Here is a 27,995-nt window from a genome sequence, read left to right as displayed (position 1 = left end):
AGCTCTGGTCCAGATGCCTTATACCCTCATTGTCACAATAGGCACCAGGGTGTCTGCTGACCTCAGCCTCACAGAGCCTCTTCCAAGGCTCCTCCAGAGAGGGCTTCTGATACTTGGTCCAGGGTCACAGGCTTTGGCAAAGATCTCAACAAACCCATCCTGGTGTTTTGTTTACCTGATACGTGTACCCTAAACATGAACAGGATTCAGAACAATACAGCAAGTGAAAATCACAGTGAATACCTCCTTAAACAAGGTGAAAAGTTTTAATATTGGGCCCCAGGCAACTTGCTAAGTAAGCACTTTCCATACATTATCCCACGCGCTCCTTTTCTTTACCCTATAAGGCACAAACTATTAATGTTTGCTTTTCTTAGATGTGGAAACTGAGGCTTAAAGAGGCCAGCTGACTTGCCCTTGGTGGCAGAGCTAATAGAGCTGGATTTGAATCTAAAGCTGCCAGATTCTAAAACCGAAGTTCTTCTTAACCACATTAAGTTAACCTAGGAGGGAAAGCAGAGGGAAAGAGGCTTTTAAGGAGATATAATCATATAAGAATTCAGAACTATCATTTGTTATCCAAAATGCTCAGGGTATTTTTTAATACAGTCAAATCATTCTTAAAACATCCCAAGTAATTAAAGGGTAGGAGGGAGAAGCAAATCCCAGCCAGGGCATTAGCTGGGATTCAAGAGAAGGCAGGCGTGAGGTCCCCCAACATTCCCACTATCTACCCCACCCAATACTTAGCTCCTAATACATCTTAGGGGCCTGGGAAACTGAATGCATAAAACATAACCACATTGCTTCAGGGCAGCTAAGAGTGGTGTCTGTCTTCCAAAACCAAGCCCATCTCACTTTGCAGTTTGTCAGGGGTCTGTCTGCCCTTAAGCTACCCTTTCTGGGACAATGGGGAAGGGAACTCAGGTCATGAAACAACCACTCAAAATCAGCTTTGCAACCCAAGAGCAGCTGGGCCCTAGCTAATCAGCGACCCCAGCACACATGTGAGCAGCTAGTGTCAAGCCTGGGTCACCATTAACATGCTGGGTGTACAAGCTTTCCCTCCAGACCCAGCTTCTGGGGAGGCAGCCGCACAATTCCAGGACACAGTCCCAGCAGCCCAAAGCCATTGGCCTTCTCAGATTTGATTTCCAGGTGAGCACTTGCCCCCCTGAACCAGGTACAAGCACAAATTCAGCCACATATTCATGTATCAGCCCAGAAGCCTCAAAGAGATGAGAGAACTCCCAAGTAGGTCCTGTGGCCAAAGTAAAGTTGATTCCCTAATGTACCAGCCCCTCCCTCTCAGAAACAAGCAGAATCGGAGAAGTCCAGAAAGGCATGCTCCAGAGCATCGCGTGCACTTCGGAGAGTCCTCCACAACAGAATGCTCCCTTCTTCAACTGAACCCACATTTCAACTTAGAGAAAACCATCCCAAGCCATAGCCAAGCCCAAGAAAGTCAGAGTGGTGTAATGGACACTGGTTCCAATTCCAGCTCTTCCTCTTATTAGCTGTGTGACCTTGAGCTAGTTCTTAACCTCCCTTAGTTCCCACTGCCTTTCTTCAAAACTGAGGATAACATTGCTGGTTTTGCCAGGAAAATTAAATTAGACAATGTAGTAAGTAGTAATGAACATTGTTTTCTCTTCCCCTTGTCTGCCTTAAACATACAAATGCTCCTTTTGGGGCAGCTGTATAGCAGCCCTAACAAACAAAAAAAGCACTCATACTTAAGTCTCCCATGTCATTTCTTCTGGAGCCTAGTCACCAGAAAAAATCACCCAGTAATTTGCAGTATTAGTAAACACAACCACAAGTTCACCTGGCTTCTTAGAATCCAAACAAAACCTTCAGCTGTAAGTCATTTTAGTCGGGGTCCTCTGAACAACTAGCAGCCCTGACCTGGGGACTGGCTCTGCCTTTCTGTAGCCCCCCTCCCTCAAGCTAAAAGGTCTCCCCCAAAATGCCTGAAATAAGGATCTAACTCAACCCCCAATGTCCAGTAGGATCAAGGGCATTGGGTCCTGCTCTGTCTTCCTCTGAAACTATCAAGGTGAGAATAAAAAAGGATTGGGATGGTGGGGAGATGGACGCTGACGGTCCCCAACGACTCATCCACGGCAGCCCAAGGGGATTTTGGCAGCTGTGCCACTGGCCGGCTGTGCCTGGCTTTTCCATACTATCCAGGGAACCAGGAGGCAGTACCCACACCGCACCCGCCCCAGGCCCCAAAAATGTTAGGAGATCGTCCTACCTTGTAAGGTTCCTAGGCAAGAGCATTTCTCTACATTATGGTCCTTAGAGAAAGCGTACAAAGCAGCTGAATGAATCCCACGAAGGCAGCTCGGAAGCCGCGCCAGCGCTCGCTGCTGGGCCAGGGAATCCCAGGCACCCCGCAACTCTGCTAAGCTATTAAAGCTAGAAGGGGATCACCACCATGCCCCTACCCAGGAAAGAAATCCGATCCACCAACAAAATTAACCCCTAAAGTGCTGAGGGAGCGGAGGTCAAGCCTGAGTGCCACTATCAAGTCAGCTGTGAAAAGTTTCAGCAAAGTACAAGTAACACCAAACTCGGAAACTGCTACCGTAAAGCACCGAGTGGAAGCGCCCTCGATACGGTCCCAGGGGAGCTTGTAACTTCCGGTCAAGTTGAATAAACTCAAGAAGCGAAAAAACGTTTTAAATACCCACCGACTGTACTAAAACGTTGTAAAAAGTCTTTATAGCCCAAAGTGCTACTATTAATAATGACTGAAAAACATTAATGATAGTATTTATCGAATTCGACTAACAGTTGACTGCAAAACATTTGATTGAAATGATTACCCTACAGAAAGAACACATTAACCCAAAAGGGAACTACACCTATTTATATAGTTAATAATGATACATTATTTCTGGTTATGTCAATTTTGATGCAGTGCCAAGGAAAATAAGCATTAATGCCACATGTTAGTTTTCTTTCTTTTTAAAAAGAAGTTCAGTGTATGCATCGCTACCTTAAATATTATGGTATGGGGTCTGGTAGGGGAGAGAGTCCCGGTTCTGGGGTGGAAAGGGGTTGCATTAACTAATGTCTACTAAAACCTGTAATCAAGGAATTCAGAAGGAACTATGTAAACAGATGCTATGAACAATGAACAACTGTTTTACTACTGAGAATTCAAACGCAAAACTGTTACAGCCACAAGCTTTTATTTCAAAATGAAAAAGGATTAAGATGCTCTCCCAAACCTCTACTCCTTCTCCAAAAATGCTACCAGTTGGCTTCAGGCAGCTTTCAAAGACTTTCCCCTGAGAAAGGCTCTCTCCCCAGCCCGGGTTGCCTCTTCAGGAGGAGGAGTAGTGGGTCATGAGTGAATGTGTTGGGGTGGGGGCCTTAGCAGAGGAAGCAAAACCTGGCTCCAAGCAGGGTCTCTGTGTGGTCAGCGTTTGCTCAGCAAACAGAAGCCTTTCAAAGGGCAACGAAGAGCCATTCCTCCCCCACCCCAAGAGGGAGGGAATAAAAAGGTCAGCTCAGAGAGGAAATAGGGTCTAGTGGGGCTTCCCAGGTGAATGCAAAAGCAAACGTGTCCAGGAGCAGAGATTGTAATCTTGAAGGAGTCCCAACTGAAGTTAATCATTCACATCTCATCCCTCAGGGCCCTCCCCCACCTGAAAAGCTGCTGCCAACATCCACAATGGGAGCAAGGGGCAGAGGCCAAGGGGTAGGGCAGAGGGGAGTTTGGGGAGGCGGGTGGAGTCCTGATTTATTGAGACAAAAAGTCAGGATGGACCCAAGCTCTAAGACACTTTAAACCACTCCTTTTACCTTCTACACTGTCCCTGGAAAGGAATTGATCTTTACAGCATGGCTTGTGTGAGAATCTGGATGACCTCTGGGAAAATTTGGGTGGAATGGGATGGTGACTGTGTACATGGAGACATACATACATAAACACATATACATAAAAATATTTCCACTGTTTACTATAGCTATTCCTTGTTTTAGGCAAATATAGTATGTAAAAATCGAGATTAACCACTGGTATAAACTAAGGGCTATCTATCCTTTATTTAGTCATCCATTCAACTGATATTTATTGAGCACCTACTATGTGTCAATCAACCAAGTGCTGAAAATACAATTGTCAACAAAATACACAAAAAAATCCCCTGTGCTAATGTTACTTTCTTCTCTGTGGTAGAACTATAAAATAAGTGAGACAGAATGTAAATTATACAGTGTTAGTGATAAATGCTAAGGAGCTAAGGAGAGAAATATAGGGAAGAGGATGTGATTTGTCAAGGGGTAATGTCTGAAACTTTACATCAGGTAGTATGAAAGGCCTGCTGAGGAGATGACTATTACTACAGACCTGAAAGTGTGGGAGCTGGTTAGGTTACTATCTGGAGATAGGTGCCTTCCAAGAGAGGAAATAGTGCAAAGGTCCTGAGACAAGATACAACTTGCACATTCATTCTAGGAACCTAGAGCCCAGTGTGGCTAAAGCAGAGTGAACAGTGAAGCAAAGGTAGTCTATGGGGAGGTCAGGTGGAAGAGTAAGAGGTAAATGAAGGGAGGAGGGTGACTGATGAGAGGCTGGCGTTGCCATAAGCATACTGGCTTTTCTGTGGGAAGGGATGCACTGGAGGGTGAATAAATGCAGTTTCTCCTTTTATAAAAATTCTTGTAAATCTCCTACAACCCTAAATGTATCACTTTGATTATGCACAATTTTTACAAGGGTGAGTTTATTGCACAAGACAGTGTGCTTAGGGGGTTCTCAATCCTCTTTCTGTGGTTAAAAGTTAAGAAGCACACCTTTATTATTTAATGCTCTGAATTCTTTGAAGCTGGAGATTCAAATGTAGCTAGGGCTTTTCCACGCTATGAAAGATAACAATGTGGCTAAGAGATTCAGCAACAGGAAGAGAGAAAAAAGGAAGGTAGGGCAGCCAACTCTATGCAAGCAGATGCCCTTTGGCGCTTTTCAAAAAGCCAATCTTCCCCTATCCTTTCTGACTTCTAAACAAGCCACATTCCAAAGATCTTGTAGAACTCGTAACATTTTTCCATAGAAACAATGTTAACAATGATGTTAACTCATAGAACCATTTTTTTAAACCAAAAAGTAGCTGAGAACTCTACCCAGGTATTAAAGAGTAGGAGAAACCTTTATTTTTGGAATACAGTGTGTAATTAGAGAAAACAGAAAACCACTGAAATTAAAAAGCTGTTATTTCTGATGAGTACTAAAACAGTACTAATGAAGATACTTTGCTGTTGTTCCTCCAGTATCATCAATTTCTCCCTTTCTGCTGGCTCTTTTCCACTGGCCAAGAAACATCATCACTTAAACAAATAAAACAAAATTTTCTTTACCGAATGTCCATATTCTCCTCCACAACCATGCAGTCCTTGTTGCACATTATAGCAAAACACTTCCAAAGAGCTGTCTGTACTCCCAACTCCTATGGTCCATTCTCTCTTATAACCCCCCAGTCAGACTTGTGTCCACAGGACTCCACTGAAACCATGTTTTCTTACTCTCAAGACCATCAATAGCTTAATTCTTGCCAAAGCCAGTGGTTCTTATCCTACTTGACTGAAGCATGCAGCGTGGCTGGCAGTTTCTTCCTTCTTCAAAGGGTCTCTTCTTGGGTTACCATGGCTTCATCCACACCTGGTTTCTTCCTCCCTCATTGGCTGTGCCTCTCAGTCTCTTTTGATCACCCTTTTCCGCTCCTCTCCAGACCTCCAGGGTTCTGTCCCTGATACCCTTTTCTTATCTACCTACTCTTTTCCTAGGAGATCTCATCCATAGCTTCACATACTACATATAGACAGACAACTCTAAAGTTTGTTTCTCTAGCCTAGCCTTTGTGTGCTAAACACATCTCAAATCTAATTCACCTTATACAAAACCATTGCTTTCAACTTCCAATCTGTTTGCATCCTGATCTAAAGTCTTTCCCATCAAGTCAATGTGTGACTATCCATTAGCCATCCCTAATTTTCTCATCCCTTATCGCCTCCTCTATAATCCATTCACAAATCCTTTTGGCTGTATCTCCTAATATTCCTTGAACCCGATCACAACACAGCATCTACAATAAGATAACCTTGGTTTAAGCCATCATCATCTCTCATCTCCAAAAGCTACATCCCTGACTGCTCAACCTTCCCTCTCACCCTGCTGGACTCCAGCCTCCTCACAGTAGTGGTAGGATCTTTTTCGAGGGCCCATCAGAATGCAGTACCTTCCTGCCTAGAACCCTCCAATAGCTTCCCAGGGAACTCAGAATAAAACCCACATTTGTTCCCTTGGCCTAGAAGGCTTTATGGGATCTGGCTCCTGCCCACTCCCTCTGTCCCTCGGCCTTTCTCCTTCATTATGTTCAAAGTCAGGATCTGGGCTTGCTTCACTTCACAGGCCCTGCTCGGCAGTTCCTTCTGCCTGGAACGCCCTTCCTCACATCTTCCCTTGGCTGTCTCCTCACACTTCAGGTCTTGGTTGGAATGTCTCCTCTTCAGGGATTTCTCCCTAAACTCCAGCCTGGCTACTTTCCACCACATGATATTTCATGGTATTTACTGATGTTCTTCGGAGTAACAAAACATGGTTTCAGTGGAGTAGTGGGGACACAAGTCTGACTGACGGGTTGGAGAGAGAGCTGGCCATAGGAACTGGGTTTACAGCCTATTATCTTTTTTGAGGGAGGGTGCTGTTTTCTATAACAGACAACAAAAAGTAATTTCAAAAAAATAAGTAAGCAATTTGAGAACAGGTGTGCTGTCTGCTTTTGTCCTGAGCGATCTCTTCCCAGCGCAGGGCACCGTTGGTGTGGTCCTGGACCAACTGGGTACAGGAGGACAAAGCAGGGAACTGGATGTTCTGTGTGGTCTCCTGGGGACTTTGGGTACTTGATTTCAAGGACTTTTGCCCACTGGTTTTTTAAATCTTTTATTTGGTCACAGACTCACTTGAGAATGATAGAAACAGGCCTATTTCCCTATTTAAAAAATGCATGCAGACATTTTGCATACAATTTCAGGGGATTCACTGACCCTCTAAAGCATGTCTACAAATTCCAGGTTAAGGGCAGCTTGCTTTTGAGTTTTATGGTATGGACTTCATACACGGTGTAGTTCACTTTTATGAGTCTTTGTTTCCTTAACTCCAGGGCCAGTCTTATACTCATTTAGACTGCTTTCTTCTAGCTTGATAATAACAAAACAAAGAGAAAAGAAGGAAGGAAGCTTCCCCGGATGGATGAAAAAGAATGAGAAGAGGTTAAAAGAAAAGCTGTGTAAATGAGAAGCATCACACTGCCTGCCATGGAATTTTACCGAGAGTGATCTTGCCGTAGACAGTGGGATATGGAGAAATGTTCCAGGAGGCTTTTGCAAAGCCTTCATAAAGAATTTGTGATTTTTTAACAAAAATTGCGAGAAACTAGGTAGCTCTGGGGCAGAAATGAACAACATTCAGCAAATAGCCATTTAGTTCCTAACCTGCACCAGACCCTGGACTGGATGTTGGGAATAAGACGGAGCGTGAAAGAAAATGCCCCAGCTCTGAGGGAGCTAGCTCGGAAAAGCATTCTGGATGCTTTGGTAAAAACAATTAAGGAAATAAACAGGGTTCTGGGGAGGAGAGTCACAGGAGGCAGTTCTTTTAAATTGAGTGGGCAGAAGAGTCATCTCAAGAAGTGATGCTTAAGCTAAGCTATGAAAGGCGAGAGCAAGCCAGCCAGCCAGCCAGCAAAAGGAGGGAACCCAGGTGTTCCAAGCAGAGAGGACATCAAGTGCAAAGGCCAGAGTGAGGGAAGAGCTGTGTGTGTGAGGAAACGAAGGGTGGTGACCATGCTCAGAGCCTGGCTGGGTGGTGACACCCGTTAGCAACAAGTGATCGTGGTGAGGTGTCAATGAGGAGCTTTGGAGGGGCAGCCAGTGTGCTGCGGCACCTCCGGCCTCCTTTCTCCAGTCTCTCAGTTCTCTTCTGGGGCTCTGGACCTACGGATATGTGAGAAATTCCCCTTTCCTGTTGGTGCTTCTGAAGAATCTCTGCTTTCACTTGGTCCTGCTCTGGCTTATTCTCTGCATTTACGCAGATCGTGGATCCTGCCCTGCTTTCCCAGTGAGGAGGTGACACTGTCCACCAATCTTAATACAAAGGCAGAATGAGCTGCCTTAGCTAAAATGTCCCATCTTGTGGAGTTACAGTTTCTGTCATCTTCAATTAGCTCATTTGTGGGGGTTTCTGGAGCCCACCCTTGGGGGCACTCTCACGTAGGAGCACGCACACTCCTCTGCTTCTAAACAAAGGCTTCATTCATCAGGAAGAGTATCCAATCTGTTGTCCATGTTTACTCCCCTCCCATTCTGACTCAGAAACCAGAGGCTTGTTAACAAAAACTTGGACAGAGGAGGCTGGAGAACATGACCATGGGTGCTAGCATCGTCTGCCTAAAGCCAAAATCCAGACTCAATCCAACATCAGAGACACCTTTTCTAACCGGACGCCAATCGACTACAAATCAACTCCAGCATTTGGATGAGGGACATGTGAGGGCAAAGTTATTTTCAACATTAACAATAATATAGATTTACAGACTTTACTGCCTATAAATCTCACCTAATTCTCAACTGTGCTAACATGTATTATTATCCTTATATTATAGAAAAACAAACTGGAACTCAGAGAATTCAGATCATTTATTTATGGTCATGCAACTGCTGAGAGGCAGACTGAAGCCTATGCCTGGTGATGCTAAATCCCGGTCAATTTCCCTAACGCCATACTGCCTAGAGGAGTGAGTTTCCTCCAGGTCACTATATCAACAGATACTTAAGTGGGCCAGGGCATTAACAGGTTACCCCAAAGTCCTTTAGCTGCTTCTAATACTTGGCTTGGTCCAATTTAGATCCATCCTTTCACAAAATCCCATGGTATCACTGCTTCTTCTACACTTCCAGTTGAGTTGATTGTTCTTAAAATACTGGCTGGGTGTTGACTTCCAGGCATCATGCCGGGGGAACAGTGATACGTAAAAGAGAAAAGGTCTCTCTCCCCCCTCATGGAGCTTATAGTCTGGCAATAAAGAAAAACATGTACATTTAATTGCAAACCATGATACATGCCATGAAAGAAAAGAAGAGTAAGTCGAGGGAGCACAGTATAGATTACTGTCCATAATGTCGGAGAGATCTGTGCACACCGCATTGGAATGTTGTGTAATGCTAAATGTTGACAATTCGGCAAAAATTTAAAACTTTGTGCCTAGCTATAGCTTTTTACATAGTGAAATCTAGATTATTCCATCCCCCTCCTAAATACCCTTAGCTTTCAACAGTAGCCACAAAGGTTCCTGTGTCATTGTCTCCAGGACCAATATGGAGTAACAGCAGATAAGTTAATTCATCCAGTATTTAGGGAACAATTTGGATCCAGGCCTTCTTGCACCTTTGTTCATGGTGACAAACCTGATTATTTAGAAGAAGATATGAAACCAAAAGAGGCAAAGCCATGTAGCAATTTATTCTTAAAAAAAAAAAAAAAAAAGTAAATTTAAAATAATACCATTGGCTATAGAGTTGTATTTTTATAATAGTGTTAAGGGTGCATAGGGAGAATTGTAAGAGTTTAAATATTTATTTTTCCAGCTGGAGTATTATCTCTATTAAGATGGATGTGTGGTGAATAAAAGTTCAAAGCCACTCTTTGGCTTTTTCTAACGTGCATCTGCCTGCAAGGACACCCTTGGGTGTGTCCTCTGGTGGGTGTGGGGGGAGGAGGAGCTGGGGGGTGAGGAGGGGGAGAGACTGGAGAGAAAAATGTGTACATCCCAATCAAGGGCAGCCTTGAACAGACTATGATCTAAGCCAACAGTTTGAGGACTCTAGTCTCTGTTGACTTCACACACCCAAAGTTGTCCCACTGGCCCCAGGTCACGTGGCTCTCAGACTATGGAGGTGCGCTGCTTAGCAGTGGAGGAAACAGTAAACAGGAGCCAGTTTTGGCCAAATCACTTCCTGATTCTAGATTGCTTGCCGGTTCAATGATCCAACTGCCACCCCAGGGTTCTCTAAGACCTCTCAAAGCATAAAGGTTTTACAAGTCTACACCCTAGACCTCCCACTGAAATCCTTTTTCAAAAGAAAATTCATTTGCCTTGTGAATTCGAGGCATGCTCCCCTCTGTCCCCTGGTGGGGACAACCCTTGAATTTACTGCAGCCTTTCTAGGAGTCGGGTGTTAGATCAAATAATGTAAATGCCCACACCGCATGAGGGAATCTATTGTAAGCAAACCTGTTATGTACCTTAGCTTTGGTATTTCACTGTTTCCCTTCTGAGTTTACAGAGACTATAAAATAGGTTCACAAAGAAATGTCCACAATCTCTAAACCACGATCTTGTCTAAGTCAAAAGGAAAAAACAGTTTGGCGAAGAGCCCAACTCATTCTAGGTATTTGCCTAATGGGAAAGCTAGCTGAAAAGTTACACACTGGTTAAGAATTAAACTCCCTCCATTGACTGTTAATCTCTAAGAGAAAAACTGTTTTACATGGGGGAAGAAAAATAAAACAGGGTGACTGGTACGTACTAAGTGTTTACAGATTTGCTATGGGTACTGAAACCCACTTTGTCCTGGGAATGCACGCTGCTGATACCACAACTCACAATACCCCCAATGAGACAGATTTTATTATCCCCAACTCACAAATGATCTACAACTCTGAGAGGTTAGGTAAATTGCTCAAGGTCACACAGCTAAGTGCTAAAGAACAAGACTGCCCAATTCATACATCAATCTTCTTTTAAAGTTTAAAGATTTTTAAAGTTCTCGTCTTTTATTGAGTTCTTACCATGGAGGTTACTGTGGTAAATTCTCTGGTCCTATTTAATCCTTCTGATAATCCCTATGTAGTAGGAATTATCATCCCCATATACATGCCCATATTAAGAAGCCATGGGTTAAGTAACTTGCTCAAGGCCATGCTGCTGGTTAAGATCCCACCAAGCAGAGCCCATGATTGAAATGAATTTTTGCCTTGAGCCTGGTACTTGACACAGGGGACTTTGCTGCTGGAATATTAAGAGTGCACTGACAACAGCCATCACACAAGGCCTTTTCCTTTTCTTTGCCTTCCTCTCTCTGCAGGAGTAAGTCACTCAATCCACGGGTAAGTAACATCTTGGCAGCTCCAAGTTCTGTACTTTCATTTAAGTTCAGAGAGAAAGATAAAAACTCATTTGTTCAAAGTACAGTGCAAACTGACACTACATTTGTAGGTTCAGCTGCAGGCAGCTAGCTGGACTTACACAGAAACTCCATTCTTCAGCCAAACTTCTCCCAAACATGGTGCCAGGAACAATGGAGTATGCATACAAAAAGTGTGTGAATGGTTCAGGGCAGCCCCATCACCAGCAGCCAGAACATACTCGAGACTATGTTCTTCTACAGTGCCTCAAGAGCATCCTCTGCACACACAAATGCCAGAATTATAAGGAAAACATAGAATGCAGGCTTTCTTTGCAGCCCCCGGTAACATGCATACACTTAACTCCAAGAATGGCCTTTGCATTGTTGTTTTTTAAGAACAAAAGGAATAGAATATTCTGACCTTCCATAGGTAGGGAAAGAGTTAAAGCAATTGTGGCTCTTCTACAGGGTGGAATACTGTGTGACCATTTAAAATGATGTTGATGAATCCTGATATAAAAAGATTCTCCTGTTGTAGTATCAAATTTCCAAAGTTATTTTGAGGCTATAAAGTATAGCAGTTAAAATTAAGGACTACAGAGTCATGCTCTCTGGCTCTGCCACTTCTAGCTGACATGTTGCTTAAGCAATGTACATCTCAGTTACATCATTTGTACATGGGTTCTTGCTCAAGTTACTGTAAAAATTAAATGAATCAATAGCTTGGAATAGTGCCTGACTCACAGCAAGTACCCAAGATATTTTTGATCTTTTACAAAATAAAATGTCTTAAGTGCTTACATGAATAGAAAAATGTCTGAAAGCCACCAAGGGGCTAACAGTGTATTTCTCTGGGCCATTACTTTTCCCCTATTGTTTGCTTATCCGTATTTTCTATTTTTCCACAATAAGACATATTATGTCTTCTTTCTTTAATAAGGAAGGAAATCACATTTAAGTTCTTAAAATTCCTAAGCTTTAATGTGAAACAGAAACCTCACCAAAACATGTTTTATAAAAAAGTTGTGGGTCAGGCCAGGTAATGACCAAACCTGGAGTCTGCATAAATTGCCTGGTGTTTCCTGGCTTTTTCTAGTACTGTGCCCTAATAGCAAGAATGAATTTGCACCTCAGCACCTTGGTCCTGAAGACGCACAGGCAGAGCTGGGGAGAGGAAGAGAGTACAGAGAGGTGAAAGCCTAATTTCACTTGTAACAGTTCACTTAGCTTAAACTGTCCTCAAGTTTAGCAGATTAAGGGTATTATACGCGGCTATACATAAAGGTGTTTTGGTAGAACTTGCAAATAGTAATCTGGTGAAATGAGCCTTGCACAGCCTTAAATGAAAGCCTGTTACAGGACAAGTATCATAGAGAAGGAAAAAGACTCTCAGATACTTTACCTAAAGGGCAGCCGCCGGGAAGGTACTATAATACACCATATGCAGTCAATGCTATAAAATAGGTTATCAGTCATAGAACTAGGAGGTTTGAGCCCAGATCACCCAGTACTAGGGCTGCAATTAACAGCAATGAGAAGCATGTCTGCATTTTGATAAGAGCCACAGCTGTACATATATTACAGACTTGGGCTGCTTTCTACAAAACCCAAGGACATTTAAAGTTGCTGGAATCCAAAAGGCAGAGGAGTTTGGATTACAAAATTCACATATTAAAAAAAAAGTGCCTGGGGGGGTGGAGCCAAGATGGCGACGTGAGTAGAGCAGTGGAAATCTCCTCCCCAAAACACATAGAGCTATGAAAATATAACAAAGAAAAATCTTCCTAAAATAGAGACCACAGGACACAGGACAACATCCAGACCACATCCACACCTGAAAGAACCCAGCGCCTTGCGAAGGGGGTGAGGAAGGCCACAAACCAACAAGAAGGGAAGCTCTTCCAGCTCTGCACACTATCTCTATCACCATGAAAAGACAAAACTACAGGCAGACAAAGATCACAGAGACAACACCTGAGAAGGAGACAGACCTAACCAGTCCTCCTGAAAAAGAATTCAAAATAAAAATCATGAACATGCTGACAGAGATGCAGAGAAAAATGCAAGAGCAGTGGGATGAAGTCCGGAGGGAGATCACAGATGTCAGGAAGGAGATCACAGAAGTGAAACAATCCCTGGAAGGGTTTATAAGCAGAATGGATAAGATGCAAGAGGCCATTGAAGGAATAGAAGCCAGAGAACAGGAACATATAGAAGCTGACATAGAGAGAGATAAAAGGATCTCCAAGAATGAAACAACACTAAGAGAACTATGTGACCAAGCCAAAATGAATAATATTCGTATCATAGGGATACCAGAAGAAGAAGAAAGAGGAAAAGGGATAGAAAGTCTCTTTGAAGAAATAATTGCTGAAAACTTCCCCAAACTGGGGGAGGAAATAATCGAACAGACCATGGAATTACACAGAACCCCCAACAGAAAGGATCCAAGGAGAACAACACCAAGACACATAGTAATTAAAATAGCAAGGATCAAGGACAAGGAAAGAGTTTTAAAGGCAGCTAGAGAGAAAAAGGTCACCTATAAAGGAAAACCCATCAGGCTAACATCAGACTTCTCAACAGAAACACTACAGGCCAGAAGAGAATGGCATGATATACTTAATGCAATGAAACAGAAGGGCCTTGAACCAAGGATACTGTATCCAGCATGACTATCATTTAAATATGATGGCGGGATTAAACAATTCCCAGACAAGCAAAAGCTGAGGGAATTTGCTTCCCACAAACCACCTCTACAGGGCATCCTACAGGGACTGCTCTAAATGGGAGCACCCCTAAAAAGAGCACAGAACAAAACACACAACATATGAAGAATGGAGGAGGAGGAATAAGAAGGGAGAGAAGAAAAGAATCTCTAGACAGTGTATATAACAGCTCAATAAGCGAGCTAAGTTAGGCAGTAAGATACTAAAGAAGCTAACCTTGAACATTTGGTAACCACGAATCTAAAGCCTGCAATGGCAATAAGTACATATCTCTCAATAGTCACCCTAAATGTAAATGGAATTAATGCACCAATCAAAAGACACAGAGTAATAGAATGGATAAAAAAGCAAGACCCATCTATATGCTGCTTACAAGAAACTCACCTTAAACCCAAAGATAAGCATAGACTAAAAGTCAAGGGATGGAAAAACATATTTCAGGCAAACAACAGTGAGAAGAAAGCAGGGGTTGCAGTACTAATATCAGACAAAATAGACTTCAAAACAAAGAAAGTAACAAGAGATAAAGAAGGACACTACATGATGATAAAGGGCTCAGTCCAACAAGAGGATATAACCATTCTAAATATATATGCACCCAATACAGGAGCACCAGCATATGTGAAGCAAATACTAACAGAACTAAAGAGGGAAATAGACTGCAATGCATTCATTTCAGGAGACTTCAACACACCACTCACCCCGAAGGATAGATCCACCGGGCAGAAAATAAGTAAGGACACAGAGGCACTGAACAACATCCTAGAACAGATGGACCTAATAGACATCCAGAGAACTCTACATCCAAAAGCAACAGGATATACTTTCTTCTCAAGTGCACATGGAACATTCTCCAGAATAGACCACATACTAGTTCACAAAAAGAGCCTCAGTAAACTCCAAAATACTGAAATTCTACCAACCAATTTTTCAGACCACAAAGGTATAAAAGTAGAAATAAATTCTACAAAGAAAACAAAAAGGCTCACAAACACATGGAGGCTTAACAACATGCTACTAAATAATCAATGGATCAATGAACAAATCAAAATAGAGATCAAGGAATATATAGAAACAAATGACAACAACAACACTAAGCCCCAACTTCTGTGGGACGCAGTAAAAGCAGTCTTAAGAGGAAAGTATATAGCAATCCAGGCACACTTGAAGAAGGAAGAACAATCCCAAATGAATAGTCTAACATCACAATTATCAAAACTGGAAAAAGAAGAACAAATGAGGCCTAAAGTCAGCAGAAGGAGGGACATAATAAAGATCAGAGAAGAAATAAACAAAATTGAGAAGAATAAAACAATAGCAAAAATCAACGAAACCAAGAGCTGGTTCTTTGAGAAAATAAACAAAATAGATAAGCCTCTAGCCCAACTTATTAAGAGAAAAAGAGAATCAACACAAATCAACAGAATCAGAAATGAGAATGGAAAAATCACGACAGACTCCACAGAAATACAAAGAATTATTAAAGACTACTATGAAAACCTATATGCCAACAAGCTGGAAAACCTAGAAGAAATGGACAACTTCCTAGAAAAATACAACCTCCCAAGACTGACCAAGGAAGAAACACAAAAGTTAAACAAACCAATTACGAGCAAAGAAATTGAAATGGTAATCAAAAAACTACCCAAGAACAAAACCCCGGGGCCGGACGGATTTACCTCGGAATTTTATCAGACACACAGAGAAGACATAATACCCATTCTCCTTAAAGTGTTCCACAAAATAGAAGAAGAGGGAATACTTCCAAACTCATTCTATGAAGCCAACATCACCCTAATACCAAACTCAGGCAAAGACCCCACCAAAAAAGAAAATTACAGACCAACATCCCTGATGAATGTAGATGCAAAAATACTCAATAAAATACTAGCAAACAGAATTCAACAGTATATCAAAAGGATCATACACCATGACCAAGTGGGGTTCATCCCAGGGATGCAAGGATGGTACAACATTCGAAAATCCATCAACATCATCCACCACATCAACAAAAAGAAAGACAAAAACCACATGATCATCTCCATAGATGCTGAAAAAGCATTTGACAAAATTCAACATCCATTCATGATAAAAACTCTCATCAAAATGGGAATAGAGAGGGGCGGAGCCAAGATGGCGGCGTGAGTAGAGCAGTGGAAATCTCCTCCCAAAAACACATAGAGCTATGAAAATATAACAAAGAAAAATCTTCCTAAAATAGAGACCACAGGACACAGGACAACATCCAGACCACATCCACACCTGCAAGAACCCAGCACCTTGTGAAGGGGGTAAGATACAAGCCCCAGCCCGGCGGGACCCGAGCGCCCCTCCCCCCGGCTCCCGGCGGGTGGAGAGAAACCGGAGCGGTTTTTTTTTTTTTTTTTTTTTTTGGCGAGCGCTTTTTGGAAGCCTTAGAGGGACGGGCCCCCGTTGCTGGGGAGGCAGGGTGGCGGGACCGGTGAGGAGGTGCCTGGGAACGGCGCCGGAGGACAAAGAATATCCCGCGTTTCTCCCTGCGAAACCTGGGGGCGGGTGCCTGAGACCGGTGCCTGAGGACGGAGGAGGTCGCGCGTTTTTCCCCCTTTTTTTTTTTTTTTTTCTCTTTTTGGCGAGCGCTTTTTGGAAGCCTTGAAGGGACGGGGACCCCAGTGCTAGGGAGGCACGGTGGCGGGACTGCTGAGCGGGTGGCTGGGACCGGCGCTGAGGACAAAGAATATCCCCCGTTTTTCCCTGCGGGACTGGTGGGCGGGTACCTGAGACCGGCACTTGAGGACAGAGGAAATCGCGCGTTTTTCCCCTTTTTTTTTCTCTTTTCTGCGAGTGCTTTTTGGAAGCCTAAAAGGGACAGGGACCCCGGTGCTAGGGAGGCAGGGCGGCGGTACTGGTGAGCGGGTGCCTGGGACCGGCACCTGAGGACAAAGAATATCCCGCATTTTTCCCTGTGGGACCGGTGGGTGGGTGCCTGAGACCGGCACCTGAGGACGGAAGAAATCGCGCGTTTTTCCCCTTTTTTTCTCTCTTTTTGGCGAGTGCTTTTTGGAAGCCTTGAAGGGACAGGGACCCCGGTGCTAGGGAGGCAGGGCGGCGGGACTGGTGAGCGGGTGTCTGGGACAAGTGCCTGAGGACAAAGAATATCGAGCGTTCCTTCCCTGCGGGACCGGTGGGTGGGTGCTTTTTGGAAGCCTTGAAAGGACAGGGACCCTGGTGCTAGGGAGACAGGGCAGCAGGACCAGAGAGCGAGTGCCTGGGACCGGCACCTGAGGACAAAAAAAAAAAAAAAAAAAAAATCGCTTGCTTTTTCCTTTTTTTTTTTTTTTTTTTCCCATTCTCTCTGTTCCCTCTCTCATTGTTGCTTGTTGTTTTGGTTTGGAGAGTGCTTTTTGGAAGTCTTAAAGGGGCAGGACAGGTCACTTAGACCAGAGGCAGGGAATCTGGGGATCTCTGGGCACTCTAACCCCCTGGGCAGCAGGGAGCACAGAGGCCCCTTACGGAGATAAATAGCCTCCTGGCCGCTCCCCCTCCAACGGGGCTCCACCATTTTGGAGGAACAGCCCCAGCCAGGCCAAGCCCACAGCAACAGCGGAGATAAACCCCAAAGCAACTGGGCAGGAAGCAGAAGCCCTGTCTGCGCACAGCTGCCCCGCACAAGCCACTAGAGGTCGCTATTCTCCCAGGAAAAGGCCACAAACCAACAAGAAGGGAAGCTCTTCCAGCGGTCACTTGTACCAGCTCTGCAAACTATCTCTATCACCATGAAAAGGCAAAACTACAGGCAGACAAAGATCACAGAGACAACACCTGAGGAGACAGACCTAACTAGTCCTCCTGAAAAAGAATTCAAAATAAAAATCATGAACATGCTGACAGAGATGCAGAAAAAAATGCAAGAGCAAGGGGATGAGATGCAGAGAAAAATGCAAGAGCAGTGGGATGAGATGCAGAGAAAAATGCAAGAGCAGTGGGATGAAGTCCGGAAGGAGATCACAGATGTCAGGAAAGAGATCACAGAAGTGAAACAATCCCTGGAAGGATTTATAAGCAGAATGGATAAGATGCAAGAGGCCATTGAAGGAATAGAAGCCAGAGAACAGGAACGTATAGAAGCTGACATAGAGAGAGATAAAAGGATCTCCAGGAATGAAACAACACTAAGAGAAATATGTGACCAATACAAAAGGAAAAACATTCGTATTATAGGGATACCAGAAGAGGAAGAAAGAGGAAAAGGGATAGAAAGTGTCTTTGAAGAAATAATTGCTGAAAACTTCCCCAAACTGGGGGAGGAAATAATCGAACAGACCATGGAATTATACAGAACCCCCAACAGAAAGGATCCAAGGAGGACAACACCAAGACACATAATAATTAAAATGGCAAGGATCAAGGACAAGGAAAGAGTTTTAAAGGCAGCTAGAGAGAAAAAGGTCACCTATAAAGGAAAACCAATCAGGCTAACATCAGACTTCTCAACAGAAACCCTACAGGCCAGAAGAGAATGGCATGATATACTTAATGCAATGAAACAGAAGGGCCTTGAACCAAGGATACTGTATCCAGCACGACTATCATTTAAATATGATGGTGGGATCAAACAATTCCCAGACAAGCAAAAGCTGAGGGAATTTGCTTCCCACAAACCACCTCTACAGGGCATCCTACAGGGACTGCTCTAGATGGGAGCACCCCTAAAAAGAGCACAGAACAAAACACACAACATATGAAGAATGGAGGAGGAGGAATAAGAAGGGAGAGAAGAAAAGACTCTCCAGACAGTGTATATAACAGCTCAATAAGCGAGCTAAGTTAGGCAGTAAGATACTAAAGAAGCTAACCTTGAACCTTTGGTAACCACGAATCTAAAGCCTGCAATGGCAATAAGTACTTATCTCTCAATAGTCACCCTAAATGTAAATGGAATTAATGCACCAATCAAAAGACATAGAGTAATAGAATGGATAAAAAAGCAAGACCCATCTATATGCTGCTTACAAGAAACTCACCTTAAACCCAAAGATAAGCATAGACTAAAAGTCAAGGGATGGAAAAACATATTTCAGGCAAACAACAGTGAGAAGAAAGCAGGGGTTGCAGTACTAATATCAGACAAAATAGACTTCAAAACAAAGAAAGTAACAAGAGATAAAGAAGGCCACTACATAATGATAAAGGGCTCAGTCCAACAAGAGGATATAACCATTCTAAATATATATGCACCCAATACAGGAGCACCAGCATATGTGAAGCAAATACTAACAGAACTAAAGAGGGAAATAGACTGCAATGCATTCATTGTAGGAGACTTCAACACACCACTCACCCCAAAGGATAGATCCACCGGGCAGAAAATAAGTAAAGACACACAGGCACTGAACAACACACTAGAACAGATGGACCTAATAGACATCTATAGAACTTTACATCCAAAAGCAACAGGATATACATTCTTCTCAAGTGCACATGGAACATTCTCCAGAATAGACCACATACTAGCTCACAAAAAGAGCCTCAGTAAATTCCACAATATTGAAATTCTACCAACCAATTTTTCAGACCACAAAGGTATGAAAGTAGAAATAAATTCTACAAAGAAAACAAAAAGGCTCACAAACACATGGAGGCTTAACAACATGCTACTAAATAATCAATGGATCAATGAACAAATCAAAATAGAGATCAAGGAATATATAGAAACAAATGACAACAACAACACTAAGCCCCAACTTCTGTGGGATGCAGCGAAAGCAGTCTTAAGAGGAAAGTATATAGCAATCCAGGCACACTTGAAGAAGGAAGAACAATCCCAAATGAATAGTCTAACATCACAATTATTAAAACTGGAAAAAGAAGAGCAAATGAGGCCTAAAGTCAGCAGAAGGAGGGACATAATAAAGATCAGAGAAGAAATAAACAAAATTGAGAAGAATAAAACAATAGCAAAAATCAACGAAACCAAGAGCTGGTTCTTTGAGAAAATAAACAAAATAGATAAGCCTCTAGCCCAACTTATTAAGAGAAAAAGAGAGTCAACACAAATCAACATAATCAGAAATGAGAATGGAAAAATCACGACAGACTCCACAGAAATACAAAGAATTATTAAAGACTACTATGAAAACCTATATGCCAACAAGCTGGAAAACCTAGAAGAAATGGACAACTTCCTAGAAAAATACAACCTCCCAAGACTGACCAAGGAAGAAACACAAAAGTTAAACAAACCAATTACAAGCAAAGAAATTGAAACAGTAATCAAAAAACTACCCAAGAACAAAACCCCGGGGCCGGACGGATTTACCTCGGAATTTTATCAGACACACAGAGAAGACATAATACCCATTCTCCTTAAAGTGTTCCACAAAATAGAAGAAGAGGGAATACTCCCAAACTCATTCTATGAAGCCAACATCACCCTAATACCAAAACCAGGCAAAGACCCCACCAAAAAAGAAAATTACAGACCAATATCCCTGATGAATGTAGATGCAAAAATACTCAATAAAATATTAGCAAACAGAATTCAACAGTATATCAAAAGGATCATACACCATGACCAAGTGGGGTTCATCCCAGGGATGCAAGGATGGTACAACATTCGAAAATCCATCAACATCATCCACCACATCAACAAAAAGAAAGACAAAAACCACATGATCATCTCCATAGATGCTGAAAAAGCATTTGACAAAATTCAACATCCATTCATGATAAAAGCTCTCAGCAAAATGGGAATAGAGGGCAAGTACCTCAACATAATAAAGGCCATATATGATAAACCCACAGCCAGCATTATACTGAACAGCGAGAAGCTGAAAGCATTTCCACTGAGATCGGGAACCAGACAGGGATGCCCACTCTCCCCACTGTTATTTAACATAGTACTGGAGGTCCTAGCCACGGCAATCAGAGAAAACAAAGAAATACAAGGAATCCAGATTGGTAAAGAAGAAGTTAAACTGTCACTATTTGCAGATGATATGATACTGTACATAAAAAACCCTAAAGACTCCACTCCAAAACTACTAGAACTGATATCGGAATACAGCAAAGTTGCAGGATACAAAATCAACACACAGAAATCTGTAGCTTTCCTATACACTAACAACGAATCAATAGAAAGAGAAATCAGGAAAACAATTCCATTCACCATTGCATCAAAAAGAATAAAATACCTAGGAATAAACCTAACCAAGGAAGTGAAAGACTTATACTCTGAAAACTACAAGTCACTCTTAAGAGAAATTAAAGGGGACACTAATAAATGGAAACTCATCCCATGCTCATGGCTAGGAAGAATTAATATCGTCAAAATGGCCATCCTGCCGAAAGCAATATACAAATTTGATGCAATCCCTCTCTAATTACCAACAACATTCTTCAATGAATTGGAACAAATAATTCAAAAATTCATATGGAAACACCAAAGACCCCGAATAGCCAAAGCAATCCTGAAAAAGAAGAATAAAGTAGGGGGGATCTCACTCCCCAACTTCAAGCTCTACTACAAAGCCATAGTAATCAAGACAATTTGGTACTGGCACAAGAACAGAGCCACAGACCAGTGGAACAGATTAGAGACCCCAGAAATTAACCCAAACATATATGGTCAATTAATATTTGATAAAGGAGCCATGGACATACAATGGCAAAATGACAGTCTCTTCAACAGATGGTGCTGGCAAAACTGGACAGCTACATGTAGGAGAATGAAACTGGACCATTGTCTAACCCCATATACAAAGGTAAACTCAAAATGGATCAAAGACCTGAATGTAAGTCACGAAACCATTAAACTCTTGGAAAAAAACATAGGCAAAAACCTCTTAGACATAAACATGAGTGATCTCTTCTTGAACATATCTCCCCGGGCAAGGAAAACAACAGCAAAAATGAGCAAGTGGGACTACATTAAGCTGAAAAGCTTCTGTACAGCGAAAGACACCATCAATAGAACAAAAAGGAACCCTACAGTATGGGAGAATATATTTGAAAATGACAGATCTGATAAAGGCTTGACATCCAGAATATATAAAGAGCTCACACGCCTCAACAAACAAAAAACAAATAACCCAATTAAAAAATGGGCAGAGGAACTGAACAGACAGTTCTCTAAAAAAGAAATACAGATGGCCAAGAGACACATGAAAAGATGCTCCACATCGCTAATTATCAGAGAAATGCAAATTAAAACTACAATGAGGTATCACCTCACACCAGTAAGGATAGCTGCCATCCAAAAGACAAACAACAACAAATGTTGGCGAGGCTGTGGAGAAAGGGGAACCCTCCTACACTGCTGGTGGGAATGTAAATTAGTTCAACCATTGTGGAAAGCAGTATGGAGGTGCATCAAAATGCTCAAAACAGACCTACCATTTGACCCAGGAATTCCACTCCTAGGAATTTACCCTAAGAACGCAGCAATCAAGTTTGAGAAAGACAGATGCACTCCTATGTTTATCGCAGCACTATTTACAATAGCCAAGAATTGGAAGCAACCTAAATGTCCATCTGTAGATGAATGGATAAAGAAGATGTGGTACATATACACAATGGAATAATACTCAGCCATAAGAAGTGGAAAAATCCAACCATTTGCAGCAACATGGATGGAGCTGGAGAGTATTATGCTCAGTGAAATAAGCCAAGCAGAGAAAGAGAAATACCAAATGATTTCACTCATCTGAGGAGTATAGGAACAAAGGAAAAACTGAAGGAACAAAACAGCAGCAGAATTACAGAACCCAAAAATGGACTAACAGGTACCAAAGGGAAAGGAACTGGGGAGGATGGGTGGGCAGGGAGGGATAAGGGGGGGAAGAAGAAGGGGGGTATTAAGATTAGCATGCATGGGGGGGAGGGAGAAAGGGGAGGGTGGGCTGCACAACACAGAGAGGACAAGTAGTGACTCTACCACATTTTGCTAAGCTGATGGACAGTAACCGTAATGTGGTTGTTAGGGGGGACCTGATATAGGGGAGAGCATAGTAAACATAGTATTCTTCAGGTAAGTGTAGATTAAAAATTTTGAAAAAAAAAGAAAGAAAGAAAGAAAAGGGGGATTACTCCTTAACAGGATAAAACTATTGGTAAATCAAAGATCAACGCATGCTTTAAATATCCTTAATGTTGATCACTTAAAGGGTGTCAGATGATCAGCTATGGAGGTACTCTTTTCTGATAATATTCCTTTCTCTTAATTAAAAAAAAAAAAAAGCAGTTACTGTGTGCTGACCTCCAATGAGTTCTGCACAGTGGTATAGAGGGCATGTCAAAGTGTGGGCAAAGGGTCTGTTTGTTTCTACGCAGAAGATCAAGGCCTAGCTTGGATACCCAGAAAATGAACTAAGATACGATATGAGGAGGAGCTTCCGGCATCAGCACTCTCTGGAGGACTCGTGCCGGGGGATGATCATCAAAAAGCCTCCACAGGGATCCGGACGATGCTGCGGTTGTGGCTGCATCCAGCCCACCGTCTCCTGGACTTGCCATAAGAAGGAGGAGGGAGATGTCTAGGCTGGCATGTGCATACAGTGAGACAACGAATTTGACTGGATCTGTACTGTTGGAACTCAACCAGGAGTTGGGAGGGGTGCAAGTTGTAGCACCCCAAAATCTCATGACTATAGACTATCTATGGTTAAAAGAACATATGGGATGTGAACAGATCCCAGAAATGGGCTGCTTTAATTTGTCTGATGGTTCAAGTACAGTTGGAAAATATCCATCATATCATAGATAAATTTTCACAAATGCCTAGGGTGCCTAAATGGTTTTCTTGGCTTCACTGGAGATGGCTGGTAATTATAGATTTGCTTTGTTTATGTCACCGTATTCCTATTATGTTAATATGTGTGTGCAAATTAGTTAGTAGTTTAAAACCTATACATACTTAAGGTACTATACAGGAAGATATGTCAAAGAAATAATCAATCCTCCCAAGTTTCCTTCATATGCTACCTCTATAGCTTTTCTTCTTCCTTCCTAATTACAAACCTTAAATAGAATTCGTGCCTCATATCGAATTTACCGAGTATCATAATTCCTCCAGGTGGTAAAGATACCTCGAGACAAGTGCTGGGCATAGAAGCCACAGGGCATAAATCTGCAAAGAAGTAAAAAGCTAACCTTTGCAAACAATATGGCTTCTCTCTCACTTACCAACTTTACATTTCCCTGTATGGCCCCGGAAGATGACTGGTTAGCCAGAGACGGGTAAGATTCCTCAAGGGAGGAACAACCTAAGACAGGCACAGTCGCAGGGGGGCCATCAGGTGAGAATTTGGGGATCAACAGAGGTGAGGCTCAGAACCTCACCCCCCCTGCTTTGAGAGAAATCTTCTGCATCCGTGGATGTCTTGCTGCCCTTGTCTAGCCTGGATTAATACTTAGTCCATAGGCACACACCTGATCATCTGATCATCTACATTTGCCTTCTTACAGCACTAAACTATGTTTTCTACCTTTATCTTGCATCTACCTACCACTTCAGCATTTTATTAAAAATAAAAATAATAATAATAATAGGAGAAATGTGGGATCAACATATAAATCAAGTACAAAAATCAAATGAATATTCATATTTCACCTGATGGTTTATAGGTCATATTGCATGATCAAAACCGAAAGTTTCTGTGATGAATGCCCTTGTACTGTTCACCATGTAAGAATTTATTCACTCTGTAAGAATTCGTTCACCATGTAAGAACTTGTTCGTTATGCTTCAGAAGATTGGAGACTGATGAGAATTAGGCTTGAGATGGATTAATGATTGTACATTGAGCATTGACCCCCCATACTGAATTTTATTGTTGTTAACAACCATTTGATCAATAAATATGAGAGATGCCCTCTCAAAAAAAAAAAAAAAAAAAATGGGAATAGAGGGCACGTACCTCAACATAATAAAGGCCATATATGATAAACCCACAGCCAGCATTATACTGAACAGCGAGAAGCTGAAAGCATTTCCTCTGAGATCGGGAACCAGACAGGGATGCCCACTCTCCCCACTGTTATTTAACATAGTACTGGAGGTCCTAGCCACGGCAATCAGAGAAAACAAAGAAATACAAGGAATCCAGATTGGTAAAGAAGAAGTTAAACTGTCACTATTTGCAGATGATATGATACTGTACATAAAAAACCCTAAAGACTCCACTCCAAAACTGCTAGAACTGATATCAGAATACAGCAAAGTTGCAGGATACAAAATTAACACACAGAAATCTGTAGCTTTCCTATACACTAACAATGAATCAATAGAAAGAGAAATCAGGAAAACAATTCCATTCACAATTGCATCAAAAAGAATAAAATACCTAGGAATAAACCTAACCAAAGAAGTGAAAGACTTATACTCTGAGAACTACAAGTCATTCTTGAGAGAAATTAAAGGGGACACTAATAAATGGAAACTCATCCCATGCTCATGGCTAGGAAGAATTAATATCGTCAAAATGGCCGTCCTGCCCAAAGCAATATACAGATTTGATGCAATCCCTCTCAAATTACCAGCAACATTCTTCAATGAATTGGAACAAATAATTCAAAAATTCATATGGAAACACCAAAGACCCCGAATAGCCAAAGTAATCCTGAAAAAGAAGAATAAAGTAGGGGGGATCTCACTCCCCAACTTCAAGGTCTACTACAAAGCCATAGTAATCAAGACAATTTGGTACTGGCACAAGAACAGAGCCACAGACCAGTGGAACAGATTAGAGACTCCAGACATTAACCCAAACATATATGGTCAATTAATATTTGATAAAGGAGCCATGGACATACAATGGCAAAATGACAGTCCCTTCAACAGGTGGTGCGGGCAAAACTGGACAGCTACATGTAGGAGAATGAAACTGGACCATTGTCTAACCCCATATACAAAGGTAAACTCAAAATGGATCAAAGACCTGAATGTAAGTCATGAAACCATAAAACTCTTAGAAAAAAACATAGGCAAAAACCTCTTAGACATAAACATGAGTGACCTCTTCTTGAACATATCTCCCCGGGCAAGGAAAACAACAGCAAAAATGAGCAAGTGGGACTACATTAAGCTGAAAAGCTTCTGTACAGTGAAAGACACCATCAACAGAACAAAAAGGAACCCTACAGTATGGGAGAATATATTTGAAAATGACACATCCGATAAAGGCTTGATGTCCAGAATATATAAAGAGCTCACACGCCTCAACAAACAAAAAACAAATAACCCAATTAAAAAATGGGCAGAGGAACTGAACAGACAGTTCTCTAAAAAAGAAATACAGATGGCCAAGAGACACATGAAAAGATGCTCCACATCGCTAATTATCAGAGAAATGCAAATTAAAACTACAATGAGGTATCACCTCACACCAGTAAGGATAGCTGCCATCCAAAAGACAAACAACAACAAATGTTGGCGAGGCTGTGGAGAAAGGGGAACCCTCCTACACTGCTGGTGGGAATGTAAATTAGTTCAACCATTGTGGAAAGCAGTATGGAGGTTCATCAAAATGCTCAAAACAGACCTACCATTTGACCCAGGAATTCCACTCCTAGGAATTTACCCTAAGAACGCAGCAATCAAGTTTGAGAATGACAGATGCACTCCTATGTTTATCGCAGCACTATTTACAATAGCCAAGAATTGGAAGCAACCTAAATGTCCATCTGTAGATGAATGGATAAAGAAGATGTGGTACATATACACAATGGAATACTACTCAGCCATAAGAAGTGGAAAAATCCAACCATTTGCAGCAACATGGATGGAGCTGGAGAGTATTATGCTCAGTGAAATAAGCCAAGAGGAGAAAGAGAAATACCAAATGATTTCACTCATCTGAGGAGTATAGGAACAAAGGAAAAACTGAAGGAACAAAACAGCAGCAGAATTACAGAACCCAAAAATGGACTAACAGGTACCAAAGGGAAAGGAACTGGGGAAGATGGGTGGGCAGGGAGGGATAAGGGGGGGGAAGAAGAAGGGGGGTATTAAGATTAGCATGCATGGGGGGGAGGGAGAAAGGGGAGGGTGGGCTGCACAACACAGAGAGGACAAGTAGTGACTCTACCACATTTTGCTAAGCTGATGGACAGTAACCGTAATGTGGTTGTTAGGGGGGACCTGATATAGGGGAGAGCATAGTAAACATAGTATTCTTCAGGTAAGTGTAGATTAAAAATTTTAAAAAAAAAGAAAGAAAGAAAGAAAAGGGGGATTACTCCTTAACAGGATAAAACTATTGGTAAATCAAAGATCAACGCATGCTTTAAATATCCTTAATGTTGATCACTTAAAGGGTGTCAGATGATCAGCTATGGAGATACTCTTTTCTGATAATATTCCTTTCTCTTAATTAAAAAAAAAAAAAAAAGCAGTTACTGTGTGCTGACCTCCAATGAGTTCTGCACAGTGGTATAGAGGGCATGTCAAAGTGTGGGCAAAGGGTCTGTTTGTTTCTACGCAGAAGATCAAGGCCTAGCTTGGATACCCAGAAAATGAACTAAGATACGATATGAGGAGGAGCTTCCGGCATCAGCACTCTCTGGAGGACTCGTGCCGGGGGATGATCATCAAAAAGCCTCCACAGGGATCCGGACGATGCTGCGGTTGTGGCTGCATCCAGCCCACCGTCTCCTGGACTTGCCATAAGAAGGAGGAGGGAGATGTCTAGGCTGGCATGTGCATACAGTGAGACAACGAATTTGACTGGATCTGTACTGTTGGAATTCAACCAGGAGTTGGGAGGGGTGCAAGTTGTACCACCCCAAAATCTCAGGACTATAGACTATCTATGGTTAAAAGAACATATGGGATGTGAACAGATCCCAGAAATGGGCTGCTTTAATTTGTCTGATGGTTCAAGTACAGTTGGACAATATCCATCATATCATAGATAAATTTTCACAAATGCCTAGGGTGCCTAAATGGTTTTCTTGGCTTCACTGGAGATGGCTGGTAATTATAGATTTGCTTTGTTTATGTCACCGTATTCCTATTATGTTAATATGTGTGTGCAAATTAGTTAGTAGTTTAAAACCTATACATAATTAAGGTACTATACAAGAAGATAT

At 42.1% G+C, this 27,995-nt stretch overlaps 1 protein-coding gene across 6 annotated transcripts in view; it reads right to left on the bottom strand.

The window, feature by feature from the left end:
* The window catches only part of NAV2 (neuron navigator 2), a 703,917-nt gene that overhangs the window by 82,021 nt on the left and 593,901 nt on the right, over positions 1-27,995 (bottom strand). Inside the window, exon 1 of one of the 6 annotated variants that reach the window (XM_073216319.1) lies at positions 2,261-13,297. The exons of the other annotated variants lie outside the window; for them this stretch is intronic. Within the exon in view, the coding sequence (XP_073072420.1) occupies positions 2,261-2,286 (26 nt within the window). The 5' untranslated portion in view covers positions 2,287-13,297. Of the gene's footprint in view, positions 1-2,260; positions 13,298-27,995 lie in introns of those variants that run through there. 6 annotated transcript variants of the gene reach the window in all.

Source organism: Manis javanica, chromosome 11 (genome assembly GCF_040802235.1).
Source record: "Manis javanica isolate MJ-LG chromosome 11, MJ_LKY, whole genome shotgun sequence".
Classification (NCBI taxonomy): Eukaryota; Metazoa; Chordata; class Mammalia; order Pholidota; family Manidae; genus Manis; species Manis javanica.
Note: the sequence above shows the minus strand (reverse complement) of the source record. Positions and strands in the feature narration are given on the sequence as shown.